This window comes from Mangifera indica, chromosome 2 (genome assembly GCF_011075055.1).
Source record: "Mangifera indica cultivar Alphonso chromosome 2, CATAS_Mindica_2.1, whole genome shotgun sequence".
Taxonomy (NCBI): Eukaryota; Viridiplantae; Streptophyta; class Magnoliopsida; order Sapindales; family Anacardiaceae; genus Mangifera; species Mangifera indica.
Genome location: NC_058138.1, coordinates 21,090,383 through 21,118,363, shown reverse-complemented (window position 1 = coordinate 21,118,363; position 27,981 = coordinate 21,090,383). Strand labels below are relative to the sequence as shown.

Below are 27,981 nucleotides of genomic sequence, written 5' to 3'. Positions count from 1 at the left end.
AATAATGAAGTCCATTTCATAGATGAAGTTGGTTTGAGGCTTTCATTTGTTGACAAGCAACTTTGATTTAATGTTTGATTTTATTATGTAACTTTGAATTAGGGTTAACGAAATTTGAAGGGTAAACAGTATCAAATACTTGAAACCCAAACTAAAATTGACAAAATAGGTTTCAAATAGAAACATATTTAAATATCGGTTGCTAAATCTTTTAATTCGTATTTGAATTCTTGTTTTTAGAGGACACACAATGACTATGGGACGTGTCCCGAGTGGAGGTTATCCAAAAATTTAGGTTGATTCATGTCTATATAATGGGGCTTGAGGTATTTTGTAAAAACAATTCTATACGTACTCATTTTAGGTATATACTTATGTGTGTTATTATATAATTGAATATTACTTTATTTTTAATTTAAAATCATTTAATTATATCATAACACACATAAAATATGTATTTATTTATATATTCAAAATTAAAATTATAGTTTTATTGATTTTGTAAGTAAAGAGAAAGGTATAAATTTTTAAAGAAATTTATGAGTCTAAAGAAGAGCTATGCTTAACATTAAGTCCCAGAACTCCCCTTTTTCTCACCTTTATCCTTATCTCTTTCCTTTGTTAATTTATTCTCCTGCCCTGAGTCAATTATCGTCTAGCAAAGACAACTAAGATTTATAAATGATACAACCACAACCACAATCTCTAGATGTTGGATAAATGTTGTTTGTATAACTAATGCAGTTAAAAACTTAAGGTTTTGTAACAAATTGCAAAACAAAGTAGCTACCACATTAACAAAAGGTTAAAAAGAGATGTCGATCAGTCCCCAGGAGATTACCTCAAATATCCATAAGATGCATGCCAAAATTGAATTGTTAATCCAACCACTGCAGGAAAAAAGTGACTTTAATTTATTAATGAGACTTTCTTATAGCAAAAGAATCAGACAAAAAGCTTGCCTCTTACCTCAAACTTTTCCCTACAATGATTAATATGGTTGTTGATGCTTCAAATAAGACTCCCAACCACCTTTCTCTAGCTTCTCAGTTTTTGTCAAGATATCGTCTTTCATGTCTTTCATATACTGGCTCATTCTATACAAAAAAATTTTACAACATCAACAACCAAGAAAAAAAGTAAAATATTAAAATTACTATTTTCTTATTAGTTACTATTTTATATAAAAAGTAGTATTAGTATTATATCTGCTTGGCCTTTGAATCAAACTATATATATTCTACATAACCATAGGAAGAGAGGAACCTACTTTGCCAGTAGATCAGCATTCCCAACCCCCAACATCCTTACTGCTAACAAACCTGCATTTGTTGCATTACTTATTGCGACTGTTGCAACAGGGACATCCCCGCGCATCTGAATAATGAAGTTAGAGTCCATCAGTATAAAGGAAAAACATTCTGAAGGCAATAATATAACATATAATCTGCCATCTTGAATAAATTGATACGTGCAACATTTGCTATGACATAACTGGACATTATTTTGGTGCAAGGAAAGTCACCATGGATACACCAATAGGATTTAACAAGTTCAAATTTCATTCTGTCATTAAAACATTCTATCAGTATTGTTAAAGTTATAGATCCAATCACTGTAGCATAACATAACAACTTCATCACGTTTCTAGAGCTTACATGAGTCAAGTAAATATAATTGCCCGAAAAAGAATAAGGTAATTTCGCTAAACAAATCATAAAGACTACTTTGTAATTAGACCCTGGCTATTGCAAAAATGCTTATAAGAAAAGAAACCAGTAAACGAAGTGGGTGCCTCTTGAGATATATCATATGTTTTTGGGTATCAAGCGATTAATTTATGAAACATTTAAGACTGTAGGAGAATGAATATTTTGAGCATTACATGTCCTATAAATATAATATTAAGAATTAAACCTTTGAGACTTAGGAGAATGAATGTTTTGAGCATTACATGTCCCATAAATATAATACTAAGAATTAATAAACAGACTACCTGCACAATTGATAAGAGTGAGTCAATTCCACTCAATGCAGAAGACCGCACAGGAACACCAATAACAGGCAAGGGAGTAAGTGCAGCAACCATACCTAAAGGCCATGCCAGAGCTAATGTAATTCCACCAAAAAAAAAAATTCGTTGATATGATACTATATATGAAGAATATTATTGAAACTTGCCTGGCAAGTGGGCTGCACCACCAGCACCTGCAATGATGATGGAAGTGCCTCGATCCAGAGCAGAAGAGGCATAAGAAAACATCACTTCTGGAGTCCGATGTGCTGAAACTATTTTAACCTGAGAATTATGATTACACAGGGTTAGGTAGAAATAGATTATACAAAAATGAATATCACAAATCAAATGGCCAAAGAATATGAATATATGCATATAACAATAAGGTTAACCTTATAAGGCACATCAAATAAGCTAAGGATCTTAGCAGCATCCTTCATAACAGGCAAATCTGAATCGGAACCCATGATTATCTCAACTTGTGGGGTAGCTGTATTAAGGAAGTAACAGTATTTCAGTGTCATACTTTATCAATTCATTGGTGAAGGCATTAAGCGAAAGTGCATCCAGCTACCAGTCATAACAAATGTAAACAACTGTAATAGTATTGATCCAACAATAAAACAGCAATACAAATCAAACATTGCAACTCTCAAATTGGTGAAAGGGGAAAATAGGATAATTTTTTGTAATCCCAGACCCAAAAACAATTAGTTTCAGCAAAGAGTTGGAGCTGAATGAGGGAAAGAATACTGCAAAAGCTTTTCAATCTGTCTTGATAAAATCTTAATCATCAGGATACTATTAATTTCTCTGATTTTCACATATACTATTCAACAAACTCAAACTTTATAGTAGCCGGTGAAATCCCATAAAATTTTAATAATAAATCACTGAAGAAGCATTGAGGTACCCAAGGATTCAATAAATGACCAACCATCTTTCTGTAACTTCTCTGCTTTTTTCAAGATATCATCCCCTGCATCTTCCTGATACTGGCTCACTCTGCAAATAACAAGTCCAATATCATAAATCGGAACAAGTTATATAGTTTGCAATGCACCATATTTCAACAAGAGAGTAATAATATAATTTTTTAGTTTGGAATTAAAACATAATTCATCAAAATATTTATTTACTTATTTTAAAAGATAAAAAGTCTGCATTATTTACAACCACAATGAGAGAGAATCCAACCTTGCAAGTATATCAAAATTGCCATTTACCCCCAACATCTTTGCTGCCAATAAGCCTGCACTTCTTGCATTATCTATTGCAACTGTTGCAACTGGGACACCTCTAGGCATCTGAATATGTTAAATTTCACATGATGTAAGAATAACTGAATATGGTAAATTTTTACAAGCTGTAAGAATAATTGAATACGGTGGTTTTTGCTCCTTTGCTGGAAAAATATATAATTAGCACTGTCAATAGGAAAAGAACAATAAAGGTCACCTCCTAGGTTGAAGGAGATGTGCTAAATTTTCCATTTCATTGTATTTCAAGAGAATAAGATAGGAAAAGAAACACTCTTGTACAACAGTCTACCTGCACCACTGATAAAAGTGAATCGAGTCCATCCAATGCCGAAGCACGCAAAGGAACACCAATAACAGGTAAGGGAGTAAGTGCAGCAACCATACCTTAAAATTAAGAAACAGCACATAACTTTAGTAAGACCATTTGTGCATTAATTCACTATACATAGAGCATAATGCATAAACCTGCCTGGCAAGTGGGCTGCACCACTATCACCAGCAATGATGATCCGAATGCCTCGCTGCTGAGCAGATGAGGCATAATCAAGCATCATTCTAGGAGTTTGATGTGCTGAAATTGTTCTAACCTGAAAGCTCATAGTATATTTGATTTCCAAAGTTAGCATTGGATTATATAAGAAGATACCTTATACAAGATTTCAAAAGTAAACCATAAATCACAACGATGCAACCTCATACGATACACCACATATGCTCAATATCTTTGCAGCCTCGTTCATAATGGTGAGATCTGAATCCAAGTTCATGATGATCCCAACAGGAGGTGCAACTACAGTAAGCAAATGGTAGGAAGCAACTTAGAGATCATGGTACATTGGATAGGCATTAAGCAAAAATAAAGCGATTGTCAACTTGGCATCAAGAGAAGCTTAAATGGAATGGTGAAACAGTGAAACTCCAGTAATGATATAACCACAAATTTGAAACTCTCCCAAAAAAATAATTTAGATACTTATCTGGTATAAGCAGGAAAATTTATCATTTTGAAAGCTAAAAAATCCAACTTTCAGCAAAACATATGTAGTAAGAAGGAAAGGATACTCCAAATAGAAAACCATGCAACCAATTACGTTTCCAAAATCTTTCCAAAAAAAGAAATTGCATGAACATTACAGCTGTATGGGCTACACTTCAATCTGTTCCGACCCATCAACACAATGATATATCAGCCACTACTATTTGATAGCAGAAACTTACCTGCAGACTTGGCACTTGAGCTTTCTTCAACTTTCTGGACAAGTGAATCATTCGTCCTACACAGTTGGATTCCTATATTAAATAATAGAAAATCAAAATTTTAACCACAAAATATGATTCCTACCATGAAAGGGTGCTTTGAATAACTATTGAGAATTTCTTTTTTTGGCATAAAAAATGGCAACTCTAAAGACTTGAATCATATGCCTAGACTACAATGTTGATATAATACACATTTCTACACACTAAGAAAATGTAAAATTAAAACCGTTTGAATTTTTCGATTTCAATCATCTGGTATTTGCTAAAACCAAAACATTCTTTGTTAATGCCTAGTCACAATACCAAAAGGATACCATTTCTAAGTTAAAAGTCAATAATATAACAGCATATGCTATTATGCTACTAATCGCTCAAAACAATTTATTCAAGCAGGGACAATGGGGCAGAATATAGTTTCATACAGAATAGAACTCAATTTCAATGAATAAATAGCTCCAAACAGAAAATTAAACCACACTTCAAGGAGAGACAAAAAAAAAAAAAAAAAAAAAGAGAGAGAAAACAAACTGAAGCAAATTACTGAAATTGAAGTGTAAACCTGGGAGAAGAATAGCCGACCGAGTCGCGTGAGGCTTGGCAAGTTAAATTCGAATTTTTACAAAGCATGTTAAGTTGATTTTCCATCAGAAAGTTTAGTTTTTGAGGTTTCCCAAATGAAAATTTATGAAACAAAGAGTTGAAGGTGAAATTGGGAGCGAAAACAGACTCAATGCTTTTTGAAAGCACAATGTTCTGAAGCATCCTAAATATCACTAGCTCTATGCTATCAGCACCAGGACGGAAACGGTGGCTGTGGGCGACGGCTGTACTTGATTCCGCGGCAGGCTTGGCTTTTACAGGTGAGTCAGTGCAGTGTACTTAGACGTTCATATATATATGGGAAGGAAATTAAACCGAATCCACCGGGGTTTCGGGTTATATACACCTGTAAAAAAGGCATAATTTGAATTCTTTTTTTTTTTTTTTTAAATAGCATTTATAAAAATGTCCAACTTTGTAAAAATTTAAAGTACGTACTTTACCCTGAACAACCTACTGAATATACAAATAAAGTGATGCAGCCAGCCAGCCAGCCTAAAATAAAATTTGAACATAAATTAATTTCATAAACAGTAAATAATATAGATAAAATAATTGTACTAATAATTCGAAATTTGAATAGTCCGATCAAGGCTGAAAGATTCGACTCCATTTCCCCTTGTATTTTCCGCTCTTGGCAAATCGCCTGACATGTATATTTATTTTCCCAATTTTCAAATATATTTTAATTTTTTTTTTTTTGACAACAAAATTCGAAACCCAAGAACCATACCTTTAATCCTTTGATACACTCTGCGAACTTGATACAACCTACAATTTTATCGGTCATACACTCACGGGCAGAGCCACAAACGAACTGACTCCTTTGACAAGTTTATGTGCATATTTTATACATAGGCTACACATAGATAATAGGGGAAAGCACAATTTTTCACCTAAATTTTAGCTTAATTTCAAAAGTATACTTACGTCTCATGAAAAATACAAACACCCATCTAAAGTTTAATTTCTTATGACACACCAACATATTTTCTATTAAGGTTAATGGTCAAATTCATCATTTTATTAATAATAATGAGATAATTAAAATTTTATCTCATTTAATTTAAAATACTAACATTTTTCCCCAGAATTAAATTTTAAAAAATTCACTTTTCTCTCCTAAAATCCAACTACTTTCTCCGATGACAATCGACTGACGACGAAAGAGTTTCGTCTAGAGATCGACCTTTACAAGATTATTGACAACTACTATTGACAAGATTATCGTCCAAGAAGGACTACCGTCGTCTAGATCTGAAGGACGGGTATCGTCCAAATCTCTTGAATATTAGGGATGTGAACGATGTTCGTCACTCTTCCTCCAATCACATTGTCATAGGTGGCTGGAGGGAGAGTGAAAAAAAATTAAGGATGTGAAGAGGTGAAAATCACTTTTTAAAGTTCATGTATGAGGGTAAAAGTTAGTTTTTAAAATCAAAAGAAAAAAATATGATAAAATTATATATCTTGATTATAAATAATAAAATAACAATTTTACCTTTATATTTAATAAAAAACTTAATAATTGTTTAAAGATGTGTAGGTATTTGAGTTTTTCATTAGATGTAAATATACTTTTGCGATTAAAACTTGGATGGGAAATAGTCTTTTTTTCCCTAAATAATATATATATTTTATATATTGCCAAGGTTATAAGTTCGAGTCCTTCTAAGACAGCTCAGATTTCTTGTAACATATAACAGATTCTCAACAGCAGATTTCTTGATTCCGCAAAGCAAGAGCTTTCCTTGTAGTTCAAAATAATAATAAAGAAAAAAAGCATTAGAAGAATCTTTTGGAGACTTCATGGACTTAATAGACAGATCTAATTCTATTTAAGCCCACGAAGGAGGGAAAATGAGTGATCCTCCAAACAATCGTATGCATCTGAAAAATTGTAGCTCTAATAATTAGAATCTCAAGTAGTTCATCCCTGTTGGTAATCTGGTGTTGTTGAGTTACTGTTTCTCGTCTTCCAGAAACTGGTTCACCCTGCACGTATTATGTATGCAATATTTATATTTAGTACAATTTCGGCATAAGGTTCTGATCAACAACGAAATTGTAACAGAAAGAAAGGGAGAAAACCTAACCTTTCAAGTATGTTGGCGTCACCGCCAGACCCCAATGTCTTTGCCGTGAACAAAGCTGCACTTCTTGCATCGTTTACAGCAACTCTTGCAATAGGGCCTTCTGCAGACTGCTGACAATCCAATAGAAAAGTTGTCACAAAGACTTGAATTGAAGAAGAGAACAAAATTGCAATAAAAGTTGGGAGTGACATAATGAACTTCATTTTTAAGCTATCAACGCAAGCATTATTTTGAGGGCATAGCTATAAAATTTGATTCTTTGTGCAATGGAATTCACCACGGATGGGCTAAGAGGATTAGCACACGATATTTTTCGCAATTCCCTTATCAAACTATAGCCTAACAGAAGCATCTTCATCCATCAGTGTTCTAAAGGTTACATAACCCATGAATGTAATTATGCAAGTTAAAAAACAGTCTACCTTTCCATCCAATTTAGAAGAGCAAAGAGGGACACTGATAACAGGTAAGCCAGAAAGGCCAGCAACCATACCTACCAAAAAAAAAAAAAAAAAGGAAGGCAGAGCTCATGTAAACCTGGTGGGACAATTAATGCATTACATTGCCATATACGAAGCATTCTTTATAAACTTGCCTGACAAGTTCCCATCATCACCAGCAATTATAATTTGAATGCCACGCTCCCGAGCAGTTGAGGCATAAGAAAACAAAGTCTGATGTTCTGAAACTGTTCTTACCTGAAAAATATAATTTTATACTGTCTGTAAAAGGTGAGATAGAAATGGATGATATATGCAGACATATTATACATCCAACTGACTGGTAAATTAAAAAATGGAATCACTAATCACAAGGTAACCTCATTAGCTACACCAAACATGCTCAGTATCCTCGCAGCATCCTTCATCACATGAAGATCTGAATCAGAGCTCATGATGATTCCAACACATGGAGGGTCTGCATAACGCAAACAATAGGGAGCAACTTGAATATCATAATTCATTGAAGAGGCATCTAGAAATAAATTGCAAGCAGGTCATCGTAAGCACCTTAACAAATGCAATCTGATGGTCAAACATTAAAATGCCAACAACAATTTAACCACAAGTTTGCCATCGGCTTAAGCTTGTAAAATTGGATTAACAATAGCATTTATGCTCAAACATCATAGTATGTAATCCAATAAGATTTGATACTTGTACTAAGGCACCAAAAGTACAAATTACCTACAGAAGGACAACCAGGACTCTCTTCCTCCAGCATTGAATTTAGCCGTGCTTCTACAGTGCCTATAGATGGCCCCACAATAGTTATATGACCCATCTTCCGCTGCTTTCTCATTTCTGAAGGAACACCATAAGAATGCAGGTAATAGTTACAACCATTAAATGGAAAGAAAACTGAACAAGCGAAATAATTAGCTTAGATGAATGGGGTATAGACTAACCTGGCTTATCATACCAATGAACAGTAGCCCCAGGAATTCTCAATGCCCTCTCAATCAATCTACTTGCCAAATGGAAACCAGACTCCCCCTAATCAGAAAATCAGCAAGGCAATCAACACTTCAATTATTTCTTCATCTTCAAAGAAAAAAGTGGTAACAGCAATGTACAAACTACTTTATTGGCATTTAATGCCATTCCGATATGTAGAACCCAGAATAATGAACAAGCATAGGTGCATCTGTACTAGCAAAGACACAAGCATATATGCATGTTCATGCACAAAAAGCATTTGAAAGGCAATTAAACCACGACTTGAATGAAAAATTTAGGCCTCAGAATTTACAGTAGAACAACAACAGATTGAGAAAAGAAAAGAATTTCACCTCATCTTCACCCAGTAAATTGTACATGATAGCAGCTGGACATTTCATTGACGGATCGCCAAGCGGAAGGCCAACAATGGCACGTAAATGCTGCTCAAATTGTGAGGTGTAACAAGACTCAATTGTGTGGTGACCACTATTGTGAACTCTAGGAGCCACTTCATTTAGTAAAATCTGTTCAAATGTTGACAGTAAGGTGTAAAAAGCAGCAACTTGAAAAAGCCAATGCAGCAGCATAAAGAACTGAATATGTCATGCAGAGTTGTTAATAAATGCAAAATTACAACCTGCCCATCATTTGTCAAAAACAACTCCACTGCAAACACACCGGCACCTTCCAACGAACTAACTGCTTGGTATGCAACATCATTGGCAAGTTTCTTAATTTCCCATGGCACAACAGCAGGTGACTTGACAATGTGGCAAATGTTTTCCCTACAAGATCATACCAGATCAAATGTACATATCAATGGTTAAAATTCATTAGGAAACTTACACATTATTGAAAGATAAACACAACGAAAAAATTAGAATCCACAGAAAATGAATTGTTGAATCTAGATCTTACTTGTGAATTGTTTCAACAACAGGGTAGCACAAGATAGAATTGTCTCTTCCTCTAGCCACAATGACAGCCAGCTCCTATAGACATTGAAAATCAGAAAGCACTATGTCATCATCAGTTGCTCTCTATTTAAATCATTATAAAGGCAAATAGTGAACCAAACAAAAGTTCTAGAATATAACTTGGAACCTACTCAAAAATCAAAGGAATGAGAGGGGTTAACAGGGAGTCAAGTTCTGTGCCATTTCCTAGAAGTTACTACAAAACTTTAAGTAAGAAATGAGAATCAACTCCCATACTTTTAAAATTTTGGAGTTAACAGCATTTCGATTACAGAATCTATAAAAGTTTCAAATGCCTTAAAGTAGAATAACGTGCAAGGTGAAAAACCTAAGAGACTTGAAATGCACAAATGACTCCACAAGCAAAAGACCTTGCTATTTTCATATGAAAATAACTCTCAAATCCTGTTTCGCCTCTTTCCACATTACATTGTATATATATATGAGATTTTGCAATGTGAAGGAATAGTTTGAGAATGAATTAAAAAAAAACTGAAGTGATAACAACCATCATCATTATTACAGTAAATGGTACATGCCAGACACTAACCTTGACAAAGGGTGCCCATTTCTCAACATATAAACCGCGATCAAATCCCCCAAGGGCTGCAAAATACTGAAAAGCTTAAAATCACATGGACTAACAAGCACCCACTCATTAATATTATTAATCCTAAAATAATTAAAAACCAAGTGAAAAACACATTTTACTCAAAACATAACTAGGGGACCAGGTGACCATCATATTTATAATTCCAACTAAGTGGACATTATTTTTCCAATCAAACCAAAAAGAATCTTCTAAAACACTCTTAAGTAAAAGAAACTTTACTTTATGAAACATAAACATGGATATAAAAGTTTCAGTTCATTCGGAATTCATATGGCTTATATTTTACGAAACAAAAATTTACCAGTTATTGCAAAAGAAAGCTCCTCTTCACTTTTGGCAACAGCATTGCCACGTCCATCATAGGCTAATCTTTTGCTCTTGATCATAAGAGGGTAGCCAAATTGGTCGCCTGCTCTCCTAGCGCTTTCAAGATCATCTATCTGTCTCAGCGATTTATCAGGACCAATAAATTAAAATATTTCCTTTCAGGAAAAATTTGATTGGAAAATATGAAAATCACTCTCTAAATCCTCCAATAAAAAATTTACAATCAATGAAAGCCAACCTGCATGAACTCAGGAAGTGGAATTCCATGCTGAGAGAAATGAACCTTTTGGAGGAATTTATCCTGTAAGATGAAAACATGGGTCAATAAAAAGCAGATAAAGAGGAAAAGTTATTTTTTACATCAAAATATTTTTGTATAAACAAAGATATAACTAGGTTTAGGATAATTAGGTGGAAAATCATTGAAGAGTTCCAACATACTACATGTGCAAAGATGGGTGTCCACAATTTATATGTAACTAATGATTCTTTAGAGAGACATTTGACTTGAGTGTGTGCAATGTGCATTACAAAATAAATAGGCTCCTCTAACCATCAAGTGCTAAATGGTAATACAATAAAATAACATTGAAAAGACACTATTTGCAACTCTTGCTCCTCACATCAACTTCCCTAAGGATAAGGATATCTATGGCAGTCCAAAGATATTGAGAGAAACAAATAGAAAAAAAAAAGGATATGTCAGTAAAACCTTCTTGCTTTCATATAATTTAGCTCCATATATGCATAAGGCTAACTATTCCCTGAATGAAAAGCCTATCTATAGTATTATGCATCCAAGAAGAATCTAAACTATATGTGCAGAAAAACTCCATGCCTAAAACATTTATTTTGTATGGATTATATTTGTATACACATAACAATTCAGAAGATGAGATTCAAAAAGAATGAAAATGAAGAAAGACATACTTGGATTATCCGAATAGTAGAGGCTTTAGGCTGACAATCTACTCCTTGTTCTTCAAGCTTCTGCAATGTGGCGACATCAACATGTTCAATCTCAACAGTCAACACTCCACATCTAACTACCAGCAACAGAATCAGCATATAAACAATTTGTTTCCACTAAAAACCATAGACATAGTAGCATGAACACGAATTACACCAGTTTCAAGTAAAAATGAACCTCTTTGCGAATTCCTCAACCATAGCACTATTGTCAAAACTACCAACCACATGATGATAAGAAAGTGCACTGGCTGGACAGTTTTCAAGCGGGTCTAAAACCATAACTTTAATAGCCATCTGTGAAGCCGCTTGGCATAACATTCGACCTAATTGCCCTCCTCCAAGAACACCAACAACCAGTTCAGATAATCCATGAACAGGTGTATGATCCTTCCTACATGTAGGACGAATAATTTTTCAAAAAGTGACCATCGCAAAATAGGGCTCAATAGCGTTTTTGATAAGCATTAACTTCCTTCAATATCTTATCAAATATTACTTTTCTTGCAGCCAAACACAGAGAAAAATAAGATGAAATTTTCTAATAAATGACAAAATTTGATAAAATAGCCATTATTATCTAAGTTAAAATAATTACAGTGCTAAACATTGCAAACCAAACAACACCTAATTCATTCCAAAAAAAAAAGAAAAAAAACGAATTACCGACCTGGTGGTAGAAGAATCGTGAGAGTCACGGGATGATCGGCATGCCAAAACCGGATTTTTATAAAACTTTCTGCTGTGCTTTTCCATCAAAAAGCTGACTTTACAAGGCCTAGGAAGTGAAAGTTTATGAAACGAAGGGTTGAAACTGAAACTTGAACCAAATACAAATTCAGCGTGTTTGGAAAATACACCGCTTTGAAGCATTTTGTTCGCCGTTTATATAAGCACCACACTAGCGGCGCTTCACGTTCTCACTACTGCCACCAGCCCTTATGAAGACACTTCTGTCACTACAGCCACCAGCCTTTATAAAGACACTTCTGTCACTGCAGCCACCAGCCCTATTTCGGCATGGCGGCGGCGCTACTTATCAGCGAGAGTCTGTGTTCTTGTCTGTGGGTTATAGCTAGTCCCTCTGCTTCGATTGGTCTAGAATTAGAACATAAATATTTCGGGTCGAGTAATTAGGAGCGTGCATGGTAGTCGGGATAGGGAAATTTTGGAAACAAATTGAATAAACTTCCAAATCATTTTTAAAAAATTATAATTTAGGTCAATTTAATTTAATTTACCAAAATTATTTTCATCTATCATATTTTTAATATTTTATTTTCTGTTTATAAATATATTTTTTTATTTTAATTAATTTTAATGTCATTAATAACTTAGAACACTAAGAATTATAATTTTACATTGTTCTTTATATAATAAAAATATATTATTAATTGTAAATATATAAAGTGGACAGCTTTTCAATATATCTAAAGGGAAAATTTTAAATTTTAAATTTTAATTAACAACATAATTTTCATATAAAATTTTGATTAATATGTGTTAATTAAAAAAAAAAAAAAACTCATTTCCATATTAATTACCATTAGAGTTAAGTGAGAATGAAAAATCTGGATGTTGTTATACAAAAAACTTATTTCTTGTATATATATAAAAGAAAATATTAGAGAGTTTTATATCTTTAATACAATATAATTTATACATTTATTGTAAAAAAAAAAAAAACACTTAAAATGTAAATAAATATACAAAAAATGGTTCATTGTTTAGTCCAATTTGAAAATTATTTAAATTGTAACTTAAACTATAAAACATTTTTTTATTTTTCTAACCCAAACCAAATTACAAATTTAAAACAGTAGAATCTAATTTTACAGTTTCAAAAGATTTGGGGTATATATTGGACATTTGCCAAAATAAAACACAATATTTTTTTTTTATAAAAGCATTGAATTAAAATATAATTAATTTTATAACCCCATTGGATAATTTTTCCATCACATTATTTACAGGGAAGTTTATTTATGTAAGGCATTCAATTTGTCTCCACCAGTCAAGAATATTAGGCTAACACTGAAATGCCTGTCAATGAAGCAAACACACCAAATAAAATACAAAAATCTTAAGCAATCCAAGAGACAAAAGCAAATTGGCATGTAGAATTGCAACTTATTTCAACCTTCTTATTGTTGACTTTGCACAACTTTTTTACAATGCAATCACTCATTCACTCACTCCCCAACCTTTCCAATGAAGAATACTGTTGACTTTACACCAGAACTTGTACAATATAATCACTCTCTCACCCCCAAAATTTAGAGGAAGAAAAAAAAATTACAAAGTGGGGAAAAAAATACCTCACCAACTGTTTGATGCTCGACCGTTAGCCCTAGTATAATAAACATGCTGCCTACTGAAAGAAACCCCAACAAAAAAGCACACCTAATGAAGTCAAAACCTGTTGTACTCTTTGTATATGAACAAAGCAAACCTGTGATGCTGTACAATTGGTTATCGGTCCTCATTACCATAACTGTAGCACGCTTGACCTTCTTTCTAGATCATCAATACATTGCAGGAATCTGCTGAATGAACAAGTTGAGGGTGAAAACTTGTCCTTGTGAATAAGAAAAGTGGATTGCAGAATATGTGTAAATTTCAAAATTTATGGAACAGACAGAAAATGATAGCATTTTAACATGACTAATTCTAACTTCATTGTGCAATCACTGTATTAGCCTATTATCAAACTTCTCTCTGCATGTAGACTTATATGTATGTATGAATTTGTGTACAAGGAACTTATATTTGATCAATCTCTTTACATTTTAGCAATGAACTAAGTAACTTTATTGAAACCATTGATTAATATTTAATACTACACTAACACAGATAATTTTCAAGCAATTGATCTCTCCTATCAGTGACAAAAAAGGACAAGTTGAAGCATACAAATGTATTGACATGAGTGGGGAATTGTATTGTTCACCTTGGAAATGATGATGCATATACCCTCAAGCAAAAGTATCATCTCTTCTTAACCCAATCCGTCGTAATTCTCGCAGGTGTGAAGCTATCTCCTGAATGAATCTAGTTCCCTCTTCTCCATTTTTGAGTGATTTAATTGTGAGCTCAAGAAAGTTCTGGTCTGCCTCAAGTGCTTCCAATCTCTCGTTCAGATCAGCAACCTCATCACCAAGAGAAGTTAAATTTGTCCCTCCACAGAGGAGAGAAGTTTGCTCACTACAATTCAATTCAGTATTTTCCTCAGTAGAAAGCTGAGGTTTTTTGTGCGAGGAAACATGTCCATGAGCACGTGGACTCCCTCGTGATGCAGAATCATCATTTAGCGTTGACAAGTCACTCCCTTCTGTTCTGCTGTTTGCTTGAGGATCCACTTTACAGTTGATATCCTCTGAATCACTTATGTTAACTCCATTTCCAGAATATTCACCATTATGCAAGTCGGAGCAAAGCCCATTATATGAGAACATATAAAGCTTCTTCTCCAATTTTTTCAAACTTCGTAAAATATACGACCTTTCATCTTCAAAATCTAAAAGTGAATTCTTCACAGCAGCTGTATGAATATCTTCAGATGGTGTATCAGTTTTAAGATTTTTTATAACTGAGTTCGTAACACTACCTGCCCTATCTTCACCACAAGTATCTTCTGAATGATCCTTTTTGATCTCTCTTTCCTTGCAGTCTTGAGTTGGCTCCAATATGTTCCCCATCATATATGCATTTGGGAACTTTTTTTGATAAAACTGAACTTCTTCTTCTAGATCTTGAATCTCCTTCTCCTTCTCTGCTAGAAGGTCATTTGTCTTTTGCAGTGCTTCCATGTCATACTCAGCTTGCTCCTCCATCATTCTCAAGTTCTGCAAGGCTTCCATGTGGAGTGATGCCTTCTCCTCCTGAAGTCTAGTAATCATCGCCATTGATTGATTTACAGCTACAGCTGAAGCATTTCTTTCTTCTTCCAATTCCCTATACAAAGCACTCAACAATTTCTTATCATGCTCAACCTGCCGTTTCAACCGATCAACCACACTTTCCCCTTCAATTTCGCTGACAGTGCTTCCATCCAGAGATTCAAAACCAGATTCATTTCTCTCAAGTGAAATCCTCTTTTGAAGAAGTTGCATCCCATTAGAGCTAGAATCATCACTGTTCAAGGACACTTTAGGACTAACATCAGACAGTACCTGTTCAAACCCTCGAGTGGCAGATAGTTGTGACAACAAAAGTTTCAGATCTTCACTAAGTCTAGAAGAATCCTTCCCATTCCACTGTTCAGCAAGCAGTCCAGACAATTGTCTTCCTCGGTTGCCAACAGCCACCTTATAAGCATCGCTGAGGTCCAATAAATTGGATGCTTGAAGACCAGTATCACTTGATAGAGGATTCCTTTCCATAACTGTTTCATCTGAAGTATTTGGCTCACTTCCGGTCTTGCAGTTAGACGTCTGCTCATTTTCATCACTTGAAATGCCTAGAAAAAAAGGAATAAGAAACAAGATAAACGGTTAGACAAAAGCCATCAGCACTGTAGCATTTCAGGTGTTTTAACAGCACAAATAATATGTAATTCAAGCTTAAATTTGACAGCTTTCTACTCTCAGTAAACAATAGCATTTCTGTATTTGAGGCCAATAATTCATAATAACCCTCTGTTATATCTCAAACTTAAACATATCTGGTATCTGGAGGTAAATCTTCAGTTTATGGAAAATGTATTTAACTTCTTGAACACCCTTGAATATGCATATTAATGCAGTGCAAACAAAAGGATGTGACCTCAATAATTATATATAAGAAAGATATATTTTAGTTTAGTTTTTGATAGCTAACTAAGAACTTATTTTATAGAAATTTTGGAGGATGGGCAACACACTTGTTATAGATGCGTGACAGCATGAGGGCATTATGATATGCAAATTGAACAAAAGTAATAGAGAAAAATACAAAAAGGCTTGAACTTACAGCTCTCCTTTGGTGCTTCAATAGGAGATTCAGTGTCGTTAGATAACGGTGGGACATCATCAGGGAGAATAACTTTGCTGTCATTTGACACTGCTGGAGTATCCCTACCATTTGATTGTGAGGGGGCATCATCAACAGAAATAATTTTGCTCTCCACTGATACATTAACAGCAGATTCAGTAGCATTAGACATTGGTGGAACATCATCTAGGAGAATAACTTTGCTATCTTTTGATACTTCAGAAGTGGTATCCTTGCCAGTTGGTGAGATCTTACTGATAGAAATAAGCTTGCTCTCCTCTGATACATCAATAGGAGATTGAGCAGCATTGGACATTGGTGGGACATAATCAGGGAGAATAACTTTGCTATCTTCTGACACTTCAGGAGGAGTATCCCTGCCCTTTGCTGACAAAGGAACAACATTGGCAGAAATACGCTTGCTCTCCTCTGATACATCAACAGGACTTTCAGCATCTGATGAGAAATGAACCTGATAAAAAATAAGCTTGCTCTCTTTGGTTGCATCAACTAGAGATTCCCTTGAATTTGATGATGGAAGGACATCATGATAATTAAGCCCACTTTCCTCTGATACATTTGTGGGAGTTCCAGCATTGGATGATGGAGAGACCTCATTAAGGGAAATAAGCTTTGTCTGTTTAGTTGCATCAACAAGAGATTCCCTAGAATTTGATGGTGGAGGGACAATATGGTTGATCAGTTCACTGTCTTTTGACACATCAATAGAAGTTTTTCCTGCATATGATGATGGAGGAACATCATTGAGGGAAATCAACTCAGCAAGTGCAGAAGGATCAGCCTTGAAGTCAATTAGTTCCCAATTCAGTTCCTCCAAGCCATGTCTAACTGCAGTAGTGGATTCTATGGATCTGTCATTATCAGGAAGGGTGATATCTGATTGTAACTGTGAGACAGAAATTAAAGCCTCAGGTGCAATGGCAGGATCTACTAATTTTTCTAAAACTGATTCATGTGACAGGGTAAAAACGTGTGGCTCCATCTGCACACATTTATGTGCAAAATCATCCTTGGGACCACTAGTTTCATGGATTACAGCATCTGCATCATCATCATCAGATAAAAGCACTTCAGATTCAGTATCTGAAGTAATCTTCAGCTCTGAGTACCCTACATGAGACAGTGGATCTGGCCTGCTACTCTCCATATGAGTAGCTCTTATTGGAACTGACCATTTTTCATTTCTCTTCTTGGAGTAATGCAGGCTATGTTCACCAGCATAAGATACAGGCAAATCAAGTTCAGAAGTCTGGGACCCAAATGATTTAGTCTGTATAAGTTTTTGGGCATACCCTCTTGGGATCCATGGTTCATTGCAGCAAGAACAATGCCTAATACTTGATTGATTATCGTTGTGATGACCATGAGGCAATGGTTCCTCATCATATCCAAGGCAAGAACCCTCCCCCAACTTGCCGACCAACAACCTGTATGTTTCAGTGTTGGATTTGTTGACTGTGGCAAATGAGAACAGGCAATTTTCACACATTCCATGGACATCTACAAGCTTATTGTGTGCATGGCAGAAAACTAAGGATGAGATCTCCAATTTATGATTACCACAGAACAAATCCCAATAACATTTTAATTTTTTATTGCCCAATATGTGGTCAAGTCTAGAGCAAAGCAGACACGGGGTTTGCAATTCACAATACCGGGCAAATCTAGTAATTAGGTATGAAAATATAGCATCAATGATCAAGAAAAGTATCAACAACCATTCAAGAAAAGCTGCTGCCAATGCTCTGCGAAAATTCAGGGAAGTTCTCTGCTGTTTAACAGCTGAATTTCCCCTGGCAGCCATGCCCTAGCAAAACCAAGATGCCCTGAAGAGGGATTACTTCCTTGAAAGTTGAAATGCACAAAAATCCAATCCTTGCGAAGTTAAATATAAATCCCAGACAAGATCAACACTGTAACCATCATTGGAAAAATGAAATAAATCAGAATCAATTAAAGAAACAACTGCAAAACAATAACAGTTCATACTTTCTGTAAATTATAAATCTTAACACTAAACAAAGATGAAAACAGAAGGTCACTTCAACATCAATGGCTATCGCAACACATCGACAAAACAAACTATAGCATTAACAATCATACATAGTATTTAAGAGAATATAATTCCTTATCTGATGAATAGGTTTGGTACCCATAAAAGATTTTAGGGCGATAAAACAAAACACTATAACTGGAACTAGACCGGTAGACCCATTTCCCATGAATTCTCTGAATCAATGAAACTCTAATATATGCCTTGAAAAGGAAGCTAATACACCAAATTCTCATATTACACACAGAGAAATGATTATATGAATCCATCTCTTTTAAAGATTAATACCAATAAAAAGATGCTCATTTCCACAGTAAAGTCCTCCTTGCCCAAAAAAAACCCACATGCACCCAAAATCTGAAGCTCACAAACCAAAATTTATATCGAAGATAAACTAATTTTCTTACCAGTCAAGCTAATAAGATAACAAGCAAGTGACAAAAAAAAAATCTGGGAAGATCAGCATCATAAGAACACTATGGTTAAAAAAATTAGTCACCAAGCCAAGTTCATTAGAGAAGATTAAAACACCTCCAACCTTGACTAGATGACAAACAAAAAGCTACTAAGACATAAAACTATCAAAGAAACACAAAAACTCAGCAAACTTCAACCTTAAACCCAACAGTTGCGAAGGATCAAAACTCATGGACAGACCAACCTAAGCCAAAAGCAAAAGCTGACAATACTACAAACATCAGTCAAATAGCTTTCATCACATAGCCATGAACAAAAACCAAAAAAATAAATTTCAGAGCTAAAAAGAAGTTTATCAACCCAAATCTCAATAAAAATCAACACTTCTCATCAATCAATGCAACGATCATATCCATAAAAAAAAAAACTTAGAACCTCATAGCCAACATCACAATCGCAAACTCAACTCAAATAAAAATCAATATCGATGACAATCCAATCCACCTCATCATTCATCGGAAACGATCAAACAAAAAAATTTCATACGAAAACATTAAAATAAATGAAATTTCTTACCTGTTTATGTGAGGAAAGAACATGAAAAACTCAGAAGCAGAACACAAAATCAAAGCGACCCAGATTGAAATTGACGAAAAAGAAGACGGCCCATGTAGTAGTTGCTAAAGATACAAAGATTAAAGCGAAGAAAAACAAAATATATAGAAACAAGAGTGCACGTAGTTTTCACTTTATTAAAAATAAATAAATCAAAAGGATCACATATCAGCCGACAGAGCCAAAAGTCGGCCGCTGATAAGAGAAAAACGACATATACCGAAAGTTGAACACCAAAGGAAAGTACTTGTGATCATTCCAATTCAATTGAACTGTCAAATTAGTATATTTTCAGTGCTTTGTTAATAAAAAAATATTACCAGTTAATTAATTAAAAATCCATGTAAATTCTAGTGCCCTCTTGGAAAATTGTAAAAATTGTTGTGTTCTAGTCAAGATTTATCCTAATTTTGGACTAATTACCCATTTGAAAGATGGTTAATTAATCAATTATGGCACGCTGGTGATGGAATATAGCAACCGACCTATGACAATCTGGTAGGTAGTTGGAAAGAGACCATGGGAAATGAGTAAAGAATGACTTGACTGTTAAGCCAACTGAAATATTTCTATTTTACCAAATTATCCTTGTTCTAACCTGTTCCAAAGCCGTGTTGAGTTGGAACTTCTGGTCGCTGGGATGTTTGAGGAGAGACTAATATTTTTGAAAAGGCCGAAAGACATCTTCCCAGCCAAGATTTGGTAAAAAGGCAAACACATAAACGCGAATTTTAAAACCCAAATATTTATTTAAAGTTTAGTCTATTTTTATATATTTAAAAATTATTTATTAAGATTAAATAATAAATTATTATTTTATCATTAATATTAAATAAAAAAATTATATCTTTTTTTTCTTTTTGTTTAAAAAATTAATAAACTTTTACAAAATTAAATTTTTAAAAATGATATTTTTTCCTAATATTTTAAATTTCTTTTGTAATTTTCTAGCGAATGATAACCTCTCTCTCTTCAGTGCTTTCTCTCTATCTAACGTTTTCTCTCTCCAATTGGTGACATCTGGATTTAAAGAATCTAGACGAAAACCCTTAGTAAATTTTAAAATTTTAAGAGAGAAAATATTATTTTTTAAAATTTAATCTTGAACAAAAGTTGTTAATTTTTCAAATAAAAAAAAATATAATTTTATTTAATTTAATATTACTTATAAAATAACGATTTTATCTTTAATTTTAATAGATAATTTTTTGGTGTATGAAAATGAATCTAACCTTAGGTTGGTATTTGACTTTTTGAAATCTCATGGTATGTGTTATCTTTTACACCAAACTTTGTGTGGGAAAAGTCTTTTGGCCTTTTGAAAATGGTAAAGGTGTCATTTTAGTCACGCCTGCATGAAGGTGAGCATCCTATTGGACAAAATTTGTAATTTATGAGTAATTTTAAATAATTATAAAAAAATAAAACAATATATATTTTAAGATAAAAAATATTAATTTAAGGGATTTTATTTAATGAAATAACTAATTCTTTTTAATAATAAGTATACTTGTGATTCAGTATAAATGATTAAAAATAATAAAATGATAAATAAAGTGAGGCCTTTAAGGTAATTCAACCAATTACTTCAAAACTTTAGCCATGTGTAAAGTTTGAAAGGAAAAGACTAATAACATAATTTTACAAGATAAAATATATATTTAATTACAAAAATTTTTATAGTCTTAAATATTTGAATTTTAAGTATAATATTATAAATAAATAAATATTTAATAAATATTTTTATAAATTATATTTTAGAAATAGATACATAATAAGGACAGGATATGATGATAATGGGATAGGTATATTATATTTTAGAAATAAATATAAAACACAGAGGGAAAATGACGATGATGAGTCGCAGATATATTTATCTTTATTATTGTTTGTAGAGATTATTTATATCTATATCTCTTGATGTCGGATAATCACTTTTTCGTATGAGACAATATATTTTGAGCTAAAGTTTGAGTTAATATCTCACCAACTCAATGAACTTGAGCTTCGCTTTGAGATAATCAAATTGAGTTTGAGCTATTATTATTTAATTTAATTCGATTCGATTACACACTCTATCAACATATATTAATAATGTTGATTTGGTATAATTCAAACAAACAAAAAAGACAAATTAACCTAATATGACTAAATTTGACACATTATGTTTCACCCACCACACTCAACATTCAAATTATACCGATTTATTTTTATTTATTGTAGTGGATTTAACATTTATTAAAGTTTTTTTTTCTTCTATAATTAAGGACTATTATCAACTAAGGAGTTATTACTTTATAAACAGTTTTAGTGCATATAAATTAACAAAAACTAATTTGTAAATAACTAAATGTATTTTTTTATTATTTAAGTGTAATTCTAGAGTTAAATCCCTTTGAGATGTTGACTTTATGTGGGCAATATAAATTTTCCATTATTTTAGATCATGTTTTTGGGTGAAATTTGTTGAGAAATAAATTTAATTTTCTCTTTTAATGTCCTATTTTATTTTTGAAATCTATCTGTTGTTCATATTTTTTTTTTTTGAGGTAAAGAAAAAGAATTATTTATTATTGGAAGTTTGAACAAGTAGAAACAAACCCATAGTTTTTTTTATTAATTAATTTTAAGAAAAATAGGGCCAAAACAGTAAATGCAAAAAACCTAGCACTTTATGACATAAATACCCTTGTGTTTCTCGCAAACAACAATAAGCTTTGGATTTCCCTTCTCAACCCTCACAACTCTCCCTCTTCTGCCCCTGTAATTCCCTTTCCCAATCCCACCCTTCCCACCATCCTTCATTGCCCTTCTCTTCTCTGGGTATTTACCAGATCAATTTACCCGCCAATTTTCCTTCTCTTCACTTTCAAATTTCCCCCAATTCCTACAAACCCTAATTCTTTACTCCGTCCCCGATTTCCCGCTCGTTCCTTGTCGTGTTGTGTGGCTTTCGTGCTTCTTCTTCGTGTTTAGTAATACCCACTACTGTTTTTAGCATGTTCAGGTTGTTTTAAGTGGGTGCGGTTTCTGGGCCCAGTTAGGATTTCCACATGTGTTGTGAAGTTCAGGTATTTTTTTTAATTTTATATTCACTGTTGAGGACATTTCTTCGTGGGTTTTTGTTGTTCTAATTTTTTTTTAAATTTTTGGTGGGGTTTATCGGGTTTTATGACTGTTTTTTATTCATGGGTGTGAATTGGGTTCTGCTGAGATTTGTTTATTTTTCTTTAATTTGTTTATTTTTTGAACTGTTTTTGTTCATCGTGTGATTCTGTTTACTGCTCTTGATGATTGGCTTTAGATTGATGTTGATCGCATTAATGTCTCGATATTCTGGTTATTGTAGCTTTAGTTGCAAAAATAAATTTCTTTTTATGGGCAATTTGGAGGCATATTGCACGATTTATGTTCATCTGGCTTTGAAAGGTTTGAGAACTAAAAGATTAGCATCTTAGGTGGAATGTTTGACATGGTATGTTTTCTGTTTTAAACTGCGGAGTTGCTCCTAGTCTCACGGGAATTATATAACAAAGTGAATTTTCATGGTTTATTATTTGATATGGTGCCTGCGAAGGTTTGAAATTTGGATCTCTCAGTTTATTATGGCAATGTCATGTATGGAAAATTTTGAAATGTGTGCATCTCTTTTCCTTTAGTTTTGGATATGTTTGGGGTCATTATGTGGGGCTAGGGTTGTTTTTGTTTTTAGTACTTGTGGTGGATTTGAAATAAGTAGAATGAATTTTGATTTAACAGTTGCATTGATTTCACAACTTTCAGGCATATATTGACTTATATTGAAAGAGCAGTGTCTTTGACCATCTGAATACAAATTTGTAGTTCCTTTTGATGGCAGACTTTTAGTTGGTGATATATTGTGATTGATTTCTTCAATGGCAAACCACGATTTGATTCTTGGGCAACGGCACAATATAGGTATGGGGCAGAACCAACATGTGGTACTAGGTCATAATCATAGTTTGGGTCTTGGCCAGAACCATGAGATTGAAATGGGACAAACCCATGAGCATCATTTGGGCTTAGGACAGCAAAACCATGAGTTGGGTTTAGGGCACCCCAATGATCATGACTTGGGTTTGGGACAGAATCAGGATCAACCAGAGGAAGATGGTCAGGATTATAGACATGACAATGAGTTAGCTATGGAACGGAAACCTGATCATGGTGACCATGCATTGGCTCTCACTGAACAAGGTCATGAATTAGCTTTAGCTGAGCATAATGAATTGGCTGTTTCAGAAAGCCAAGATCTTGATGAGAATCTAGAATTAGCAGTGGACCATCACCATGAAATGGCAATAGAACCTGTTGATGATTTGAGTGCTCATCATTCCCATCTTGTAGTTAGCACTCCTGTCATACAGGCTCGCACTCTTGCTCAAAGTCCCAATTACGAGTTGACGGTTGGGCAAGAATTCCCAGATGTTAAGAGCTGCCGCAGGGCATTGAGGGATACAGCTATTGGCCTTCACTTTGAAATGCAGACCATAAAGTCTGACAAGACTCGTTTTACTGCCAAATGTGCAACTGAGGGGTGCCCCTGGCGCATACATGCCGCAAAGCTCCCAGGTGTTCCAACCTTCACAATTCGAACCATTCATGAGAACCATACATGTGGAGGAATTTCTCATCTCGGCCATCAGCAAGCCTCAGTTCAGTGGGTTGCAAGTTCTGTGGAGCAACGGCTGAGGGAAAATCCTAATTATAGGCCAAAGGAGATATTGGAAGAGATTCATCGGGTTCATGGTATTACCTTGTCATACAAGCAAGCCTGGCGAGGCAAGGAGCGGATCATGGCTGCCATGCGTGGATCTTTTGAAGAAGGGTATCGCTTGCTTCCTCAATACTGTGAGCAGGTTAAACGAACAAATCCAGGGAGCATTGCATCTGTCTACGGAAATCCAACTGATAACTGCTTTCAGCGTCTCTTTATATCATTCCAGGCATCAATTTATGGTTTTCTGAATGCCTGTCGACCCCTTCTTGGACTTGATAGAACATTTTTGAAAAGCAAATACTTGGGTACTTTGCTTCTTGCTACTGGTTTTGATGGAGATGGTGCTCTTTTTCCTTTGGCATTTGGTGTTGTTGATGAGGAGAATGATGATAATTGGATGTGGTTTCTCTCTGAACTTCATAATCTGCTTGAGATTAATACAGAAAACATGCCAAGGCTTACAATTTTGTCAGACAGGCAGAAAGGCATTGTAGATGGAGTGGAAGCAAACTTTCCAACTGCTTTTCATGGGTTTTGCATGCGACACTTGAGTGAAAGCTTTCGCAAGGAGTTCAATAACACAATGCTTGTCAACCTTTTGTGGGAAGCGGCTCATGCTTTGACTGTGATTGAGTTTGAAGCAAAAATTTTGGAGATTGAGGAGATATCTCAAGATGCTGCATACTGGATTCGGCGAATTCCTCCTCGTTTGTGGGCCACAGCTTATTTTGAAGGGACACGGTTTGGTCATTTGACTGCTAACATAGTTGAATCATTGAATACATGGATTTTGGAAGCCTCTGGCCTTCCTATCATTCAGATGATGGAGTGCATTAGGAGGCAGCTCATGACTTGGTTCAATGAACGCCGGGAGACCAGCATGCAGTGGACATCAATTCTTGTGCCTTCTGCTGAGAGGCGTGTTGCAGAAGCCCTAGAATGTGCACGGACTTATCAGGTGCTTCGTGCTAATGAAGCTGAGTTTGAAGTTATATCTCATGAAGGAACGAACATTGTGGACATTCGAAACCGCTGCTGCCTTTGTCGAGGCTGGCAGCTGTATGGTTTACCCTGTGCTCATGCTGTGGCTGCTCTTCTTTCTTGTAGACAGAATGTCCATCGGTTTACTGAGAGTTGTTTCACCGTGGCAACCTATAGAAAGACATATTCACAGACTATTCACCCGATTCCAGATAAAAGTCTGTGGAAAGAGTTGTCAGAGGGAGATCCAAATGCACAGAGAGCAGTGGAGGTTATTATCAACCCTCCAAAATCACTTAGGCCTCCTGGGCGACCACGGAAGAAGCGAGTTCGAGCAGAAGATAGGGGACGTGTTAAGAGAGTTGTGCATTGTAGTCGATGCAATCAGACAGGCCATTTTAGAACAACATGTGCAGCACCAATCTAGTTTACCGGTGAAAGTTAGTTCACTACTGTGAAATTTGGGTTCGTCCCTTCTGTGAAAAAGGAATTTTCTTTTATTATTGTTTCAGTAGTTCTTGGTAGTTGTTAGGATTCAAGTAAATGATTAACTTAATCTTTTGTGACTTGACGTTATTGTGAATTTAGCTCATTATCAGTCATCTTATGAGTGTTCGAATCAATAATGCATTCATGGTTGTAATGTTCAATATCTAGATTTTGATTTCTGATATTTTTGGAAGTCTATTATTCATGGCTGCTATGGAATTAAGTTGTGTCAACTTATTCTCAGCTTTTCAATCATTTACTGCTGTGTGAGAACCCTGCTTGAAGGAAGCAGGGAAAATGAATGAATGAAAAGAAACTGAGTTGTAAAGCACATTTTAGAAAAATTCTATGTAAGAAAGAATATAAAAATAAGAAACTTGATTAAAAAGAGGGTGGCATGGATTGAATATAGATGCAGGATAGAAAGGTGGAAGGCAATATCTTGTGAGGGGCATGGCAAGAATTTGGTTAGCAAATTGAAGTAACTTTGTATATTATGCTCTGCAAAGATATCAAACACTGCTTTACAAAATGTAGAACAAGAAAGTATAAGACGAAGATTCAAGATTCATCAATTATACTTGGAGAGGCCCAATAAATATAAATTGGTGGTGGGGTAGGGTGCTAAAGTCTCCCATTATTAAAGATGTCACTGCACCCAGTTTTTTTTTTTACCCTTTTTTTTGGTACAGTAACGGATTGTACAAAATTGATTTACAAACCTAGTTTCTAGACTCGGATATAATCTAGATAACTTGCGAGTCTGGCACGGCCTGTTACAGTTGTAAGCCTCACTGCCTAATCAAGGGAGATGGCTTGGGCAGCCCTATAATTGCACGATTGAACGATTCTCTTTGAGAACATAAACATTGACCTGTTTTACAGTAAGATGTAAAATCCTCCCAATTGTTAAATACAAAGTTGTACGAACCAAAATCTCTTCTCCTTGGAGAAACTCAGTGGCAATCCTAATAACTTCATCAGGCGACTTGCAAGGGATGTTGTACTTAATGATATGTAAATTTTTGCCATCGAGGAAGCAGTCAAGGCAAGTTTGGACTATTCCACTTCTGCCATCGTAGGAAAAGTTGAGACATAAATCACATGAACTTTTTTTCTTTTTAATTCCAGCTGCCATAAGATGAATCACCATGTCATCGCTCACATATATTCCTACAATTACGTTTCATACAAAACTGGCCTTCAACCATAATGAATGCATACTAAATGGGACGCCTGTCTCACAGTAAGTTGCAAAGTGCTCACAGTATCCACTGAAAAGCTCTTACCCACCAAAAATATCGTGTGTATAGAGTTCACCATAGGCCAAGTGGACAACTTCATGAGGCGACTTTACAGAAGAACCATGCTTCTCTACGTACCTACTCACATAAAGTGAGTGGCCATCCAGAAAGCAATCCACACAGGTTATCACAATTCCATCCTCGAATCTGTTTTGACAACATTGATGAGTGAACTTCCCGTTCCTTTTCTTGGTCCCTTCAGGTGAACGACCATGCCGTGCCCCACATATATTCCTATCAAAATGCAGAAGGTTTTGTTAACAATACTATAACGGAATTATCGAATTAAAAGTGCAGAAATGAAACTATCGGTGATGATAGAAAAGGCCATTAAACCTCTTATAAAAAATGTGATCACCCTTTTTAATCAAGCCCTTGCTAGTTTCCTTGCATCCTTGATTTTCCATATCCTTTTCTTTCAACTGTTCCTCTGATTCCACTGTTTATTTCGGTATATAATAAGATAAAGAGGATATGGTTCTTATAGAATTTGTACATTAAATCAAGTGCCGATAATTTAATTATCCTTTTTATATGTAATCATTAATAAATTGCCAAAGATTAATTTGAGCTGCGAGCATTCCTGAGATAGTACGTAGGAATTCTAAAGGCTTATGTGTAATAATTTATTAATTGAGAAAACAGTCCAACTATTTTTTAAAATTAAAGGATCATATATTTTTAGTAACGAGGAATTTTTTTATTAAAAGGGTTAATTTTATTTATTTATTAAAGAATTGATCTGTTAGATATTTCCTTTTATTAAATGATCCAAATTTTTATATTAAATATAGAGATGTACAAAACTTTTAATATTTTTTATTAA

The 27,981-nt window shown here is 34.5% G+C and overlaps 3 protein-coding genes across 4 annotated transcripts; 1 reads left to right on the top strand and 2 right to left on the bottom strand.

Annotated features, from left to right (window-relative positions):
- Positions 1–710: 710 nt before the first annotated feature.
- Positions 711–12,738, bottom strand: LOC123208675 (phosphoribosylaminoimidazole carboxylase, chloroplastic-like). The gene is made up of 29 exons (XM_044626196.1): positions 12,234–12,738; positions 11,742–11,957; positions 11,525–11,636; positions 10,833–10,895; positions 10,569–10,707; positions 10,205–10,260; positions 9,596–9,669; positions 9,315–9,462; positions 9,028–9,201; positions 8,644–8,731; positions 8,423–8,539; positions 8,056–8,153; positions 7,831–7,933; positions 7,658–7,728; positions 7,236–7,345; positions 7,103–7,134; positions 5,099–5,417; positions 4,498–4,553; positions 3,972–4,069; positions 3,749–3,866; positions 3,569–3,663; positions 3,215–3,324; positions 2,931–3,022; positions 2,410–2,507; positions 2,182–2,299; positions 1,997–2,091; positions 1,271–1,377; positions 970–1,097; positions 711–890 (listed from the first exon to the last, which is right to left on the bottom strand). Exons 1-28 carry the CDS (start codon positions 12,434–12,436, stop codon positions 992–994), a joined length of 3,216 nt encoding a protein of 1,071 aa, XP_044482131.1. The 5' UTR covers positions 12,437–12,738; the 3' UTR covers positions 711–890; positions 970–991.
- A 935-nt stretch (positions 12,739–13,673) lies between these two features.
- LOC123208414 (myosin-binding protein 1) lies at positions 13,674–20,029 on the bottom strand. Its single transcript, XM_044625914.1, has 4 exons — positions 19,602–20,029; positions 16,514–18,468; positions 14,514–16,022; positions 13,674–14,106 (listed from the first exon to the last, which is right to left on the bottom strand). Exons 2-3 carry the CDS (start codon positions 18,357–18,359, stop codon positions 14,539–14,541), a joined length of 3,330 nt encoding a protein of 1,109 aa, XP_044481849.1. The 5' UTR covers positions 18,360–18,468; positions 19,602–20,029; the 3' UTR covers positions 13,674–14,106; positions 14,514–14,538.
- Positions 20,030–22,362: 2,333 nt separating this feature from the next.
- Positions 22,363–26,012, top strand: LOC123209322. Of its 2 annotated transcripts, none has more exons than XM_044627304.1 (2): positions 22,363–22,711; positions 23,500–26,012. In XM_044627304.1, exon 2 carries the CDS (start codon positions 23,537–23,539, stop codon positions 25,787–25,789), a length of 2,253 nt encoding a protein of 750 aa, XP_044483239.1. In that variant the 5' UTR covers positions 22,363–22,711; positions 23,500–23,536; the 3' UTR covers positions 25,790–26,012. The 2 variants fall into 2 exon arrangements, with proteins under 2 accessions (XP_044483239.1, XP_044483237.1); XM_044627302.1 differs by having other exon boundaries at positions 23,424–26,012.
- The last annotated feature ends 1,969 nt before the right edge of the window (positions 26,013–27,981 follow it).